The sequence below is a fragment of the Corythoichthys intestinalis genome, chromosome 21 (assembly GCF_030265065.1).
Source record: "Corythoichthys intestinalis isolate RoL2023-P3 chromosome 21, ASM3026506v1, whole genome shotgun sequence".
In the NCBI taxonomy this organism is placed as follows: Eukaryota; Metazoa; Chordata; class Actinopteri; order Syngnathiformes; family Syngnathidae; genus Corythoichthys; species Corythoichthys intestinalis.
Window position 1 is genome coordinate 5,303,363 of NC_080415.1, and position 13,784 is coordinate 5,317,146.

General features: G+C 41.1%; 1 protein-coding gene across 1 annotated transcript in view; it reads right to left on the reverse strand.

The window, feature by feature from the left end:
* The window catches only part of fmn2b (formin 2b), a 51,555-nt gene that overhangs the window by 27,099 nt on the left and 10,672 nt on the right, over positions 1 to 13,784 (reverse strand). Inside the window, exons 5-9 of the mRNA XM_057826191.1 lie at positions 10,886 to 10,944; positions 7,400 to 8,454; positions 5,095 to 5,239; positions 3,606 to 3,693; positions 3,476 to 3,537 (exon numbers count right to left, since the gene is read on the reverse strand). Coding sequence (XP_057682174.1) covers positions 3,476 to 3,537; positions 3,606 to 3,693; positions 5,095 to 5,239; positions 7,400 to 8,454; positions 10,886 to 10,944 — 1,409 coding nt within the window. The remainder of the gene's footprint in view (positions 1 to 3,475; positions 3,538 to 3,605; positions 3,694 to 5,094; positions 5,240 to 7,399; positions 8,455 to 10,885; positions 10,945 to 13,784) is intronic.

The window sequence follows — 13,784 nt, forward strand, 5'->3', positions numbered from 1 at the left end:
CTTTGTTATGTGCGCAAATATTTCAACAGTTCAATAGTTTAGTTATGTGTAAATAAATTGTTACTTTGTGATCAAAAGCTCTATTTGTCTTGTTGTCTGATATTTTGTAGAACGTAAACATTATTCAGATGTTTGGTATGTCACAAACGAAAAATAGCTGTGTTATAGTCAAAGTTATGTTTGAAATGTATACTTTCACAAAAAGCTCAATTTCTCTTTTTTTTCATCAGAAATTTGAAAATCGCTTAAACTGAGCTATTTTTTAATGACGATTTCTAAAGAGTGGCAAAAGGTATGAACTTTTTTTTTCCGCTGAAAGAATAGAGTCTAATCTTTCTTTTGGTGGGTTCCATGTTTATATAGCAATAGAACAGACTTTTCTGTGGGCCTTGCAAAATCAGTCAAAATCCAGTATAACGGCCGGGGGCAAAGGGCCTTGCTCCGGTGAAAATGGCTGGGAGTGAATGAGTTAACCAAGAATCGAGGCTGTTTTACGTCCATATCTATAAAGAATTCAGGGATTTAAGAATTTATTCACAAGAATTTTCCACGTAAAAAGCTCTGTGTTTCCACTCGGTCAGCTTTGACGGAGATATGAATCGGCCCCGCACCCCGTGTCCAGTCAAAATATTATGAAGTCTATGAGTGATGAATGATAATTTTTGGGTTTCTGTTTTGGTTTGTCTCCTTTTTCTGTAATGTCGGTTGTTGGTTTAGGCGCATTACTTCTACCGCGTCCTGGAGTAAAGTGAACTAACCCCGACATGGATTTGATTTATTTAACTCAAACATATTCGCCCTCTGACTGCGTGCACCGATCCGTGATGCCCATAGTGTGATGGTACGAGACGAATACTGTTACACTCTTAATTTTGCTATTTCAGGGTCATTTTCTGTATATTTATGCTCGGGAGGAGGGATAAGCAACTGTCAAGCTGTAGTGTCGACAGAGGCACTTCGTATAATAATTAGGGCTGTCAAAATTAACGCGCGGTAATTAATCTTTTTAATTAATCACGTTAACATATTTGACGCAATTAACGCACATGTCCCGCTCAGACAGTATTCTGCCTTTTGGTAAGTTTTACAGCAAGGCTTTTTGTGCTGTCTAACAGCGAACTCTTGTGGTCGCTTTGCGACATGGTTTTCTTGCCAGTTCAATATGGCTGCACGACGTCTCGGGCTGACGCCTACGTTGTAATGTTGTGTAATGTCCGTAAGTATGGTTGTTGTAAAGAATGTACATATTATGTTAGTAAGCGAAATGTTATATTTTTTGTATGAGATGCTTTTTGTTTATTTTTAGTTAACCTGTATAGCGTGCTAAGCTAACGTTGTTGCTATTGCAATGCTTGTGTACTTTTTTTTTTGTATTTTTGCGACGGTCTAAAGAGGACAATGGTTTGAGGCCATTTTATTAATAAATCAGATGAAAAAGGAAGAAGTCTGATTACTAAGGCGTCGTTCACTAGCTGTCTAGCTTTGGAAAAAGTAGACGCTTCGGAGTGAGGACAGCATAGACAGATTTAAATGACAGTAGAGTGAAATGCCCACTACAGTCCTTATGTACCGTATGTTGAATTTATATATCCATCTTGTGTCTTATCTTTCCATTCCAACAATTTATTTTACAGAATATATATATAATTCACAGAAAAATATAGCATATTTTATGATGGTTTGAATTGCCATTAATTGCGATTAATTAATTTTTAAGCTGTAATTAACTCGATTAAAAATTTTAATCGTTTGACAGCCCTAATAATAATACATAAATCGTTTGCTCGAATCAACACATTCGCTATAAACAAGATGGGAAAATGTTTCACTGTTTATTTTGTCTGAGTGGAGGTGAGGAATACGTGTAAGTGGTACAGACTGCCGACTCTCAAGGGAAAAAATATATACTGTATTTTTCGGACTATAAGTCGCAGTTTTTTTTCATAGTTTGACTGGGGGTGCGACTTATACTCAGGAGCGACTTATGTGGGAAATTATTTACACATTATTACATCATTTCAAATGTTATTTTGGTGTTTTGGAGTGACACTGATGGTTTGGTAAACTTGTTAGCATGCGCTTTATGCTATAGTTATCTGAATAACTCTTAATAGCTATGGCCACATTTGCGTTCTGCCTTTGGCAATTTGTGTTCAGTTGTATTATTGACTTTTTCATATTGAAATGCATGCTTTTAGTTTGTGGCGCTTTCACTCCCACGTGGGGGTGCACTCGCACTTGTTTGAGTGAAGAAGAGCGCTCACACGCCAGAAGAAGACGGACAGCTACGTAGCTCGGAGTGAGTGGGCAAGTTAGCAAGAGAGAAACACAGCTGCAAACTTACGTTCATTGTTTATGCTTGTAAAATATCTCTACAAGGCAACGCCTGTGTGTATCATCTTTTCTGTTGTTGTTGTGTGTTTTTCACCCCAGATTGGACACTTAGAGCCAGTTGTGTGGTTGTTTGAACGATGTGCTAGTGCTAGCGAACGCATGCTAACTGTTTGTGTCATTTCTGCAATAGCACCTAATTATCATTTATTTACGTTGATGCGAACCTGTTTGGTATCGAGGACAAAATTGAGTCAGCAAATTATACGGACGTCCATCATCGTCATTTGGGAGTTTAGCTCTCTGTATAGCCAGGACCGAGCCGTAGCGTACTGGTGAGGACAGTATATTTGCATTTCGTTGCTCATGCACTGTGCCCTGCGATTGGCTGGCAACCAGTTCAGGGTGTCCCCTGCCTACTGCCCATAGATAGCTGGGATAGGCTCCAGCACCTCTGCGACCCTCGTGGGGAAAAGCGGCATAGAAAATGAATGAATGAATGAATGTTCATGCACTGTACACTTATTCAGCATGTTGTTCTCTATTGTATTTTTATATTAAATTGCCTTTCAAGATGACATATCTGTTCTATATGTTGGATTTTATCAAGTACATTTCCCCCCAAAATGCAACTTATACTCCGGTGCGACTTATATGTTTTTTTTCCTCTTCGTTGGGCATTTTATTGCTGGTGCGACTTATACTCAGGTGCAACTTGTAGTCCGAAAAATACGGTAATAGCAAGGAAGGATGTACAAATTACCGGCTATATTTAAATAAGTGTTATTACACCCCCCCCCCCCCCCCCCCCCCCCAAACAAGGAGGTGATTGAATGACAATAGCGTTGGGATCTAGCAATTTCTCGGGATCGACGTAATGGGCAATTCTGGAGAAGAGTATGTTTGCGCCAATTTTCCTGAATCAGCTTGACTCAAGTTGAGTCATGTCACTAGTCTCTGACCCTTTGAGCCCAAGCGAGTCGAGTCCGAGTCTTCAGTTCTTACCTTCAATTCCAAGTCCAGGTGGTTAGTTAGGTAGGTAGGTAAGTAAGTGTAATAGAAAGATGGTTGTACATATGGATGGACAGACAGAGGTATAGAAAACTCAGTTTGCTTATACTGTATACAAACTACTCGTACTTACATTTTCATAAAGCGCTTGAAGGGTCTCCAGGTCAACTACTGTATTGTCCAAGTTTAATATAGCTGCAAAAAAATCCAAGAAAATAAATTTGAAACGAGTACAAGTCAAATCGGAATTCAAACAAACTCACCATGCTGGATATCTTTCATATCAAGGTGTAGCGAGGACATAAGGATTCCTACTGCCTGTGATCGTTTGTTGTTTAGGAGCTTGGCAACCTGGGAGAAAAAAGAGATAATTAGATAGGTAATGTGTATATTGTCACAGATTCTGTTCATAACTTTTATGGACAGAATATCTCGAGGCAGCTGTGGGGTTGAGGGGGTCCAGTTTGGTGACATCAGTATAGCACATCTGCTTTTTGCAGATGGTGTGATTCTGCTTGTTTCGTCAGACCACAATCTTCAACACTTGCTGGAGCAGTTTGTGGATGACTGTGAAGCAGTCGGGATGAGAATCAGTACCATTAAATCTCAGGCCATGGTCCAGGCCCAGGGTCAGAAAAAAGTGGAATGCCCTCTGCAGGTCATTGATGATATCCTTTCCCGAGTGAAGCAATTTAAGTAACTTATTTCTTAAGGTGTGAGAGAAGAATGGAATGGTAGACTGATGCGGGGTCTGCAGTGATGTGTAAAAACGGAGCTGAGGCGCACAGCTCTCTATTTTTTAGTCGTTCTATGTTCCCACCCTCACCTATGTTCATGAGCTGTGGGTCATGACCGAAAGAAAAAGATCCTGGGTACAAGTGGCCGAAATAAGTTTCCTCAGCATGGTGTCTGGGGCTCTCCCCAAGAGAGGCTGAGAAGCTAGGCCATCTGAGACAAGCTCAGAGTATTGCCGCTGCTCCACCCCATCAAGAGGAGCCAGTTAAGGATGTCCCCTGGACACCTCCCTAGTGAGGTTTTCCTGGATCTTCCCATGAAAGAAGAAGGATAGATGTAAGCATGTTCATTGGTCTTCTAAAGGGGAACGCCCCATTCTTTTTGTGATAATACAATATCTGCTGAGGTTTTTTTTTTTTTTTTTTTTTTTAGATAATCGTAGTACGACACAGTTTGTTGTATTCTTTTTTAGAAACGATCCCCAGTAGAAAGCTTTGTGTGTAGTGATCCTATAGCACTTTAAGGATCTACGCTGAGGCAACCAAACAAACTCATCAGTGGTTATGGGCATTTTTTAGCTGAAGTCCCATGGTAAATAAAAGCTAAGTTGGTCAGTGAAACCGTGTGGATGTCATTTGCTTATACTGTATACAGTATATAGCAAGAACACAGTAATCTTAGGCTAAAGAGAGTCGGGTACTATGCTGGTAGTTGAAAAAGTAAGATCTTCATAAAATGAAGTCAGGGATTAGCAGAGACGAGCAAACCCAGCAGTTTTTCATCAATTTAGAAGAGTTGCTGTTTCCATGGCATTTTAGGGAAAGCAATTGCAATTAAATAACACGCTTCAAAGAGGGCACAATCCCATTCAATTTATAACAGTTTAAAATTTTGCATTTCTTTTTTCCCCTGCCTCTACAGTGGCCATTTTTAAGATGCTTTTGAATGGTTCACATTGTTATTTTTCTCCTGAAACTGCTCTATACACAACTTTGTAGTGTAAACAGAAATGTATACCTGTTTGGCTTTGGACTTAGTGATTGTGTCAGAGAGTGGCTGCTTCTTCTCCTTGACGGCTGTTTTGGAAAACAGCTCTACAAACTCCTCAAAATTCACATCAGGCTCTTCTATTGTCTCCCACACAGATGAAGAGGACATTTCCCTGACAAATATGAAAAGAGATTAATGTGCATTGCCTCTTTTAAAACACATTCTAATCACATTAGTGGTCACACAAATGTTTTTACAGTGAAACCTCCAAAATCTAGCGTCTCAAACAACAAAGTTAAAACGTCACGTGAGGCATTGACACAGACCTTACATCGCTAACAGCCGAAGCATGCAAAACTTTAGGACAGAAATGTAAAGAATCGGGGTGCATGTACAGCACACTTTAGGTTCCAATGTTGATGCGTTAAGTTTTGTGCTGTCTGTCTGGGCCATCCTAAATGCACCGTGTGGCTGACTGGAGTTAGAGAGGGAGAAAAACAAAGTACAAACCAAAACTGAGGTGATACCAAAAAACACAGTAGCAAACAAAACCCAGGGTGTTGACAGAAGGCTGGTCTCAAAAACGTACTGGACAGAGGAACACAATGGCTGGGGCGTAGGAACGGACAAAAATCAATGTTGGCATGAACGAAAACATTGACAATGACGCAACAAGGAGTGAAAAGAAACTGTGAGCTTATATACACACACAGACAAGTGGTAACAAGACAACGAAGAACAAGTGAGCGACACAGTAGGATGCAGATCGGAGGATACCCTAGGTGCAGGCACAACAAATGAAATGAATGGGCAATCACAGGGACACACTAGGAGGTAACCAACACAAAATCCAACAGTACCCCCCCCCCCCCCAAGTGACGGATCCCAGATGTCCCAAAGGAAAACAAGGTCCCAAAGACGGATGGTGACACATGGTGGTTCATATGGTCTTATGACAGTCGTATGATGCCGCTGTCAAAAAAAAAAAAAAAAATGTTACAAGTTAATATCCTTTGGTGTAAATATCCTATAATGCAGTGAGGACAGCTGTGGTATATAATCCAGTGCGGCTTATCTATGAACAAATATCGTTTTCGTGTCAAATTTCGTGGGTGGCGGCTTGTAGTCAGGTGCGGCTTATAGTGCCAAAATTACTGTAGTTACTTTGATAATAAAGTAATCAGTAAAGTAACTGGATTACTTTTTGAGGTGTAAATTCGCGTAATCAGTAATTAAATTATTTTTTTCAATTAATCTTTGACAACAATGATGACCAGCATAGCAACGGAACTCATTTTTAACTCGGGGACTCCCTGTCTATACTGTGTAAATTCATTTTTCATACCGCCTATCCAATTATACACCGCTGGCCAAAAGTTTTGGCACCCCTGCAATTGTGTCAGATAATGCTTAATTTCTCCCAGAAAATGACTGCAATTACAAATGCTTTGGTAGTAATATCTTCATTGATTTTGCTTGCAATGAAAAAACACAAAAGAGAATGAAAAAAATGTGTAATTGTAATTTGTGTAATTAACCGCACCTGTTACTTACCTGTGGCACATAACAGGTGGTGGCAATAACTAAATCACACTTGCAGCCAGTTAAAATGGATTAAAGTTGACCTCTGTCCTATGTCCTTGTGTGTGATACATTGAGTATGGAGAAAAGAAAGAAGACCAAAGAACAGTCTGAGTCAGCGAAATTGTGAGGAAGCATGGGCAATCTCAAGGCTACAAGTCCATCTCCAAAGACCTGAATGTTCAGGTGTCTACCGTGCACAGTGTCATTAATAAGTGTAAAGCCCATGGCACTGTGGCTAACCTCCCTAGATGTGGACGGAAAAGACAATTTGATGAGAGATTTCAATGAAGGATTGTGCGAATGGTGGATTAAGAACCTCGACTAACATCCAAACAAGTTCAAGCTGTCCTGCAGTCCGAGAGTACAACAGTGTCAAACGGTACTATCCGTCGGCGTCTGAATGAAAAGGGACTCTATGGTAGGATACCCAGGAAGACCCCACTTCTGATCCACAGACATAAAAAAGCCAGACTAGAGTTTGCCAAAGCTTACCTGAGAAAGCCAAAAACGTTTTGGAAGAATGCTCTCTGGTCAGATGAGACAAAAGTAGAGCTTTTGGGGGAAAGGAATCAACATAGAGTTTACAGGAAAAAAACAAGACCCTCAAAAGAAAGAAAAAAATAAAAGAAGACTTTTGGCCAGCAGTGTACTGTATAGCATCACTGAATAGAATGTTGGAGGTTCCACTGTGTGTTTGTGTGCTATGTTATTTCTTTTCACATTCACCAGATTGACAGTCATCATTTACTTTTTAGTGTGCAACTGGATTCTGGTCCAGTACAGTGGCTTCATGGGTCTAGGAGGCTCCACAACTGCTTTCCGAGGGGCTTTCTCTTGGGTGAGTCCCAGAGTATATAGCCCCATTGGCAGGGGAGGAGGCAAGGAGCCTAGCGCGCCTGAGGGAGCTGGAAAAACTGCTCCAGGTGGAGGAGGGGGTCGTGGAAGTCCACTGGTCCCACTAGGAAATGGAGGAGGTGGGGGTGGACCAACGCTGCCAGGGAGGGGTGGAGGCGGTAGTGGTGTTATTCCACTAGGGGGAAGACAAGTAGGTGGTGGTAAATTAAGACCACCAGGGAGAGGTGGAGGTGGCGGTGGAGCAACACTGCCAGGGAAATAAGTAGGTGGTTGAACTGGTCCATCAGGAAGAGGAGGAGGAGGTGGAGCATGACCACCAGGGAGAGGTGGAGGCGGAGGAGGTGGGGGTGGAGCAAGTCCAGGAGGGAGAGGAGGAGGAGGTGGTGGTGGTGGTGGTGCATGACCACCAGGGAGAGGTGGAGGAGGTGGGGGAGGTGGAGGAGGTCCAGCAAGAAGATGAGGAGGAGGTGGTGGTGGTGGCGGTGGTGGTTGTAAACCTACTTGTATGGGGGGTACAGGTGGTGGCATAGAGACTGTTATCTGTTCGGGCAATGGAACAGAAGGTCCACCTGGAAGTGCAAGTGAGGATTGCTGCTGCTGGCATGAACACTGGTTAAGTGGGAGTTGTAGGGAACCATTAATTCCACCTGTCTCGCCATTAGGCACTTTAAACTTAAAGCCATCATCCATCGGTGATGTCTGCACGGATTTGGCCTCCAGGGAGGCCATAAAGTCAGCTGCTTCAGTCTGGAAATGAGCGTCACACACTGTGCTTGAAAGGCAACCTTCCTCTACCCCCTTGTCTGTTTGTATGTCCCTGTCTAGCAGAGGGGGCTGCCGCTCCAGCTCAGCAATCTTGGTCCTGAGATCTTCAATCGTTTGCTCCAGTTGTTGGATGACATTGACATGTTTCTCCTTCAGTTTGGCTGCTTTTAGGAAAACCTCCTCCTGTAAATAGAGTGGGGGAATAGTTTTCCTGTGAATAGTTGCTAGTTGTCAATGAAATGGTGTGCTTATTCCACGCGGCATAAAGCTGAGTTCAGACCGGACGCATTTTGTCACGCGACAACTAGTCGTTCACCCTACGCTCATCACCAAATGCTTAAATCCCAAAGAACTTCAAATCCCATCTCTTACCTTTTTCTCCTCAGATTACTTCAATCTACTAATATTACATCAAAAGTAGTTTCATGTGTAGTTTAGTTTGAGTTGTGATGGCAAAAGTCAGCCCATGAAACCAAACAACTTCCTGTTCCCGTAACGGTAAAATCGCATCGAGCTTGATGCGTGTCGCCCGTCGCAAGGCCATGACTTTGTATGGGAACTGAAGTCAGTATACATCTCGCCTAATGCAATCTTCTGATATGCCTGCAAGCATGACCAGTTGTTTTTCGCTGAAACTGCTGATAGATAGTTTTGCCTCAGATAATTATGGACTTTTAACTGCCAACCAGCAAGGCTCATGACCTATTTTGTAAGATGAGTTAATCACCAAACAGACACACCCCCTTTTAAGTCCAGCATATAAGCAACGCTGAGATCGCTGTTCGGTGTGCAATTCTCTACACAGCTTTGTTCTGTCATTGAATGCACCCAGAAATTTCTGAAATTAAAACTGCACAGTAATGATCTCTTGCCTCTAGTCTTTTATTCAATAATCCAGTCTGGCCGTCTTACCATAACGAAGATGACGCGTAGAATTTTTACGATGCACTGCACTACAAATCATAATGCACCTCGTGCGTGCGCGCTGTTAGCATCATTAGCATCAACATCAAAATAGCAGGCAATCGCACAGTACTGTGTGCTAACGTAAGGAACTGCTCAGATGTCTTAGGTGTTATGTTCGACGAAAGCCTCAACAAGACAACCAAGTCCAAACAGTTGGACCAGCATGTGAGGTATTGGATCGGTGACCAAGTCGCATCCAGATACTTTGGGTCGCAGTTTATGGGTCATGCGAAGGCAGTGGACCTGCTTAACATTTCAAAGTAAGTTGCCAATTTCTCCAATTAAAATGTGTTAGATGCAATAATGTATTTCTGCACGGTTTGCCTTTCGAATGAATGTGAATTTCGTAGTTTTAGCTCAAGAGTTAGCCATGTTCAATGGGGTATTGGCAGGTGCACTAGCCTTAGCATGGATAAACCGGAGTCGTAGATCCACCATCATCCTCAGATACACAACACGGTCGACACTATTAATTGAACGAGTGCGGGGTAACGTTGATCTGAATAACATGGCATGGTGATAGGCAAATTATAATGTAGGCGATAGTAAAACACCTCCTGGTATATTTAAATGTTTTTCTTGATTGAATAAGAGTATGGATTTTCTCTATCTGATTAAAAGAAATGTCTTCAATAGCTAACAAAGGATTAACATGTGTTTTGTATACTTCTTGTAATGTGATTATAAAAAAAAAAACAATTACCAAGGGAAATGGTCATGTGTAGCTTTTTTATTTTGTGGTAATCAATGGTAAACTACTGCCATTTAGTGGCTGTTTTTTAAACTTTCACTGCCAATTGCAAGCACTTTACAGTTAAGGTGACCAACTTGACAATCACCAACCTACCACCTTGACTAGGTCCTCTTATAAGGGAAACCTGTTGTATTGCAAATGTAATTTCTGAAGTTGCTTTACAAAAATAGTGTAAAATCCATTTTATCCTGGGAAAAAAAAAATCTGAAAGACCTTATATTTAAATGTGTTTTAATTGTATCTTCAGTAAATGTGCATTCTTTTGTCAAACACAATTAGTAATTGAGGTTAAATTTGATGTTCAATGCTTTATTTTTTTAATAAGATTCAATATTATCTAAATAATGGGTGCTAGAAAAGTATTAATTTTCAGTTGAAATGGCATTAAAAAAGGTCTTAAAAGTATTGAATTTAGATTTATCAATCCTGGGGGGACCCTGTCATCACATGCACGGAGCTTATCAATTTCGGCGGAGGAATGGTAATGAAACTATTAATTCACAATGAGACAAAGAAACAAAAATAACGTGTAACGCAGGCGACAATTTGAAAAGTAGTGGAGTAAAATGTACAGATACTTTCTGTAGAATGTAATGAAGTAAAAGTACAAAGTACCACTTTATATATGTACTCAAGTAAAGTGCAGATACACAAAAATGTACTTAAGTACAGTAAACAAAGTACTTTAACTTCATTCCATTCCCCCACTAAATATACAGTACCATCAATTAAGTTGAAGAATAGCGGTTCACACCTGGTCTTGACCAGTCTTGACAGAAAATTTCAAATCACAAGCCTCTCTATTCTCAGACAAGATCAAGACCAAGTCTTAAGATGGTCTTGAGAGTTGCAACGCTACTGCTATCAGTACGTGTGGTATCTGTGTTGACTTACCTGACAGATTTGGTTTTCATCTGGTTGTTGCTTGAAACCCAAGATGCCTGTATTATGTTCTGAAGAGATTAAGAAATGATCCGTTCAGACTGGAACAATTCAATACAATCAGTACATGTACCAAATGACATTCAACTTCATCAAATTGTGAAACAAATGTTTACATTTTCCTTTCGTTGACAGAAATAGTGAATCTTCAATCAATCAATCTTGTTTCTGCCTTGTTGCTGCATGCTGATTGAGTTGTACAGGTACTTCCCCTTCATTCCTTCCTCTTTCGCCCCTTTTTAATTTACATACAATATGTTACATAATGTTGTTCATTATGTGCCTTCAATAGGGAAATAATAGTTCAGTGGTATCTCAGCTTATGAAATGACCGTAATTTTTGGACTATAAGCCACTACTTTTTCCTTCATTTTAAATCCTGCGGCTTATAGTCCAGCGCAGCTTCTTTGTTGATTTATTTGGGTAAATATGTAACACATTCCTCCTAACATGGTGTTGGTGTTATACTTATATAGCGCTTTTCCACCTTTCAAGGCGCTCCAAGCGCTTTACACTACCTCGCCATCTACCTACTGGTGACGCAGCACCAGGAGCAACGTGGGGTTCAGTATCTTGCTCAAGGACACTTAGACGAGTTCATCAGGACGGAGAATCGAACCCACAACCTCTGGTTTTGGGGGACAACTACTCTACCACTGAGCCACACCACCCCTAACATGCATTGCAGTGATGTTCTGTGCTAATTATTTATTCAGTTACTGTTCCAGTTGTTTCAATTACTGCTAGTTGGTAACACTTTATTTGACAGCAGCGTCATTAGACTGTCATATTTAGGACATGACACTACCATGGGCATTCCTCAAGACCAGACACGTCAAAAATCCGGCCCGGGGGCCAAATGTGGCCCGTGGTCAAATTTCATCCGGCCCTAAGCTTCTGTCATAAAATCAATAACGTCTGGCCCGCACATAGACTTAATAAATTGGTCAGCAGTACTGCTACCAGCATATGAAGTAGCTTACACACTAAATGCTGCTCCTCATTTACCCACTAAAAGGCAGCAGCACTCTAAGCAACATTACCCCGTGTGACCCTTTACTCCCAATTTTCTAAAATGGAGACAATCAACAAAAAAAAGAAAGTTGACTGCGGTGGCCGATCCGTCAAGGATAGGTGGAAATTAGACTATTTCTTCAGTAAAGTACGCAACAACTGTCTGCCTCATTTGTAAAGAGCTAGTCGCTGTTTTTAAAGAGTTCAACGTGAGGCGATATTACCAAACAAGACATGCTGACATGTACAACAAGATTACAGGGAAGATGCGTAGCGAGAAATTGAAGCAACTTGAAGCTAGTTTAATTTTACAGCAGCAGTATTTCGCAAGAGCCCGAGAGTCGAAGAACGCCACTAAGGCTAGTTGTGAGATAGTTGAAATTATTAATTAAAAATAATAATAAAGCATATGTGACACACAGAATGGCTTGCTAAAATTTGCTTAAATATATCGTTCTACGTAAAGGACGTCAACCAAGGTCGGCCCCCCAAATTTTCACCACACCAAATCTGGCCCCCTTTGCAAAACGTTTGGACACCCCTGCTCAAGACTTATGACAGATGTCGTTGTGTGTCATCCGGCAAATTATGTCAGTAACTCCATTTATGTCCAGCTCTGATCTTTTACATTCATTCAAAAGTGAGATCATTTGCCGGATAACACTAAATGACACATTTTATAAGCATTCACTGGGTTCCTGCGGGGTCTTAAAAACTTGAAAAAGTCTTAAATTTGACAACTGTAAATTAAAGCCTTGAAAAGGTCTTACATTTTGTTTACAAGTCTTAAATTTCATTCTCCAAATGTCTTAATTTTTCCCCGTCTTATCTGGGTGATAGAGCTAATAAATGTATAATAAGTAAACTAACAAACAAAGTATGGAACGTTGTGTCGTAAAATTATTTTTCATTTTCTCCGACTTTATCGATCTCTGACCGATACATGTACCGTTTCGGTCGGAAAATCCAGATTTCCGCGTTTTCGAAAATGCAGCATTACGTTGGAGCTTTACGTACAGTCAGTCGCTGATAGGCTGTCGTCGGCGGCAGCACAGCAACTTTGGGATGGGAAAGTGCAGATTTAACCCATTGTGGTTGAGTGACTCAAAATATGACTGGGTTCAGGCTGTACCAGGGAATGAGTGGGAGGCTCGGTGCAGCCTGTGCCGTAAAAACTTCAAGCTCGTCACAATGGGACATATGGCCTTGGAGTCGCACATGAAGAGTGCTAAACATTTAGCATGCTCAGCAGCTACACGGAGACAAGCACCTATATCCCAGTTCTGCTCAGCTAACCCGACGCTATCCTTAAGAGTCACCTCGGCTGCCAGCAGCACCGAGGCCTCTTAGCCAGGTAACATGCGAGCTCTTTGTGGCTCGACGCCAACTCTTAAGGTCGAGGTGACGTGGACACTAAAGACAATATCGGACCACAACTCGGGATTCTTTTGCATTATTTCAAAAATGTATGCCTGAATAGGTGTGAGATTGGTCTTGAATTTCATTGGATGTGGTCTTGAAAAGGTCTTAAAAAGTCTTACATTTGAATGGAAAAATCCTGGGGGAACCCTGATTCATTAATGCTCATGACAGAGTCATGTCATAATTTTAATTGTCTAATGACAGTTTTATGGCTCACTGTCAAATAAAGCATTACCAAATACCATATCTAGCAATTAATTTAACAACCAAAACATCTTACATCTGAAGCGCTGCAATACATCCTAGGAGGCATGTTGGACAACAACAGTGTACAATACAACTAGTTTGTTATGTTTATTCTACAGACGTTATCACATGACCACTTGAGCTTGTTAAAAAGCAATCTACACTGCAC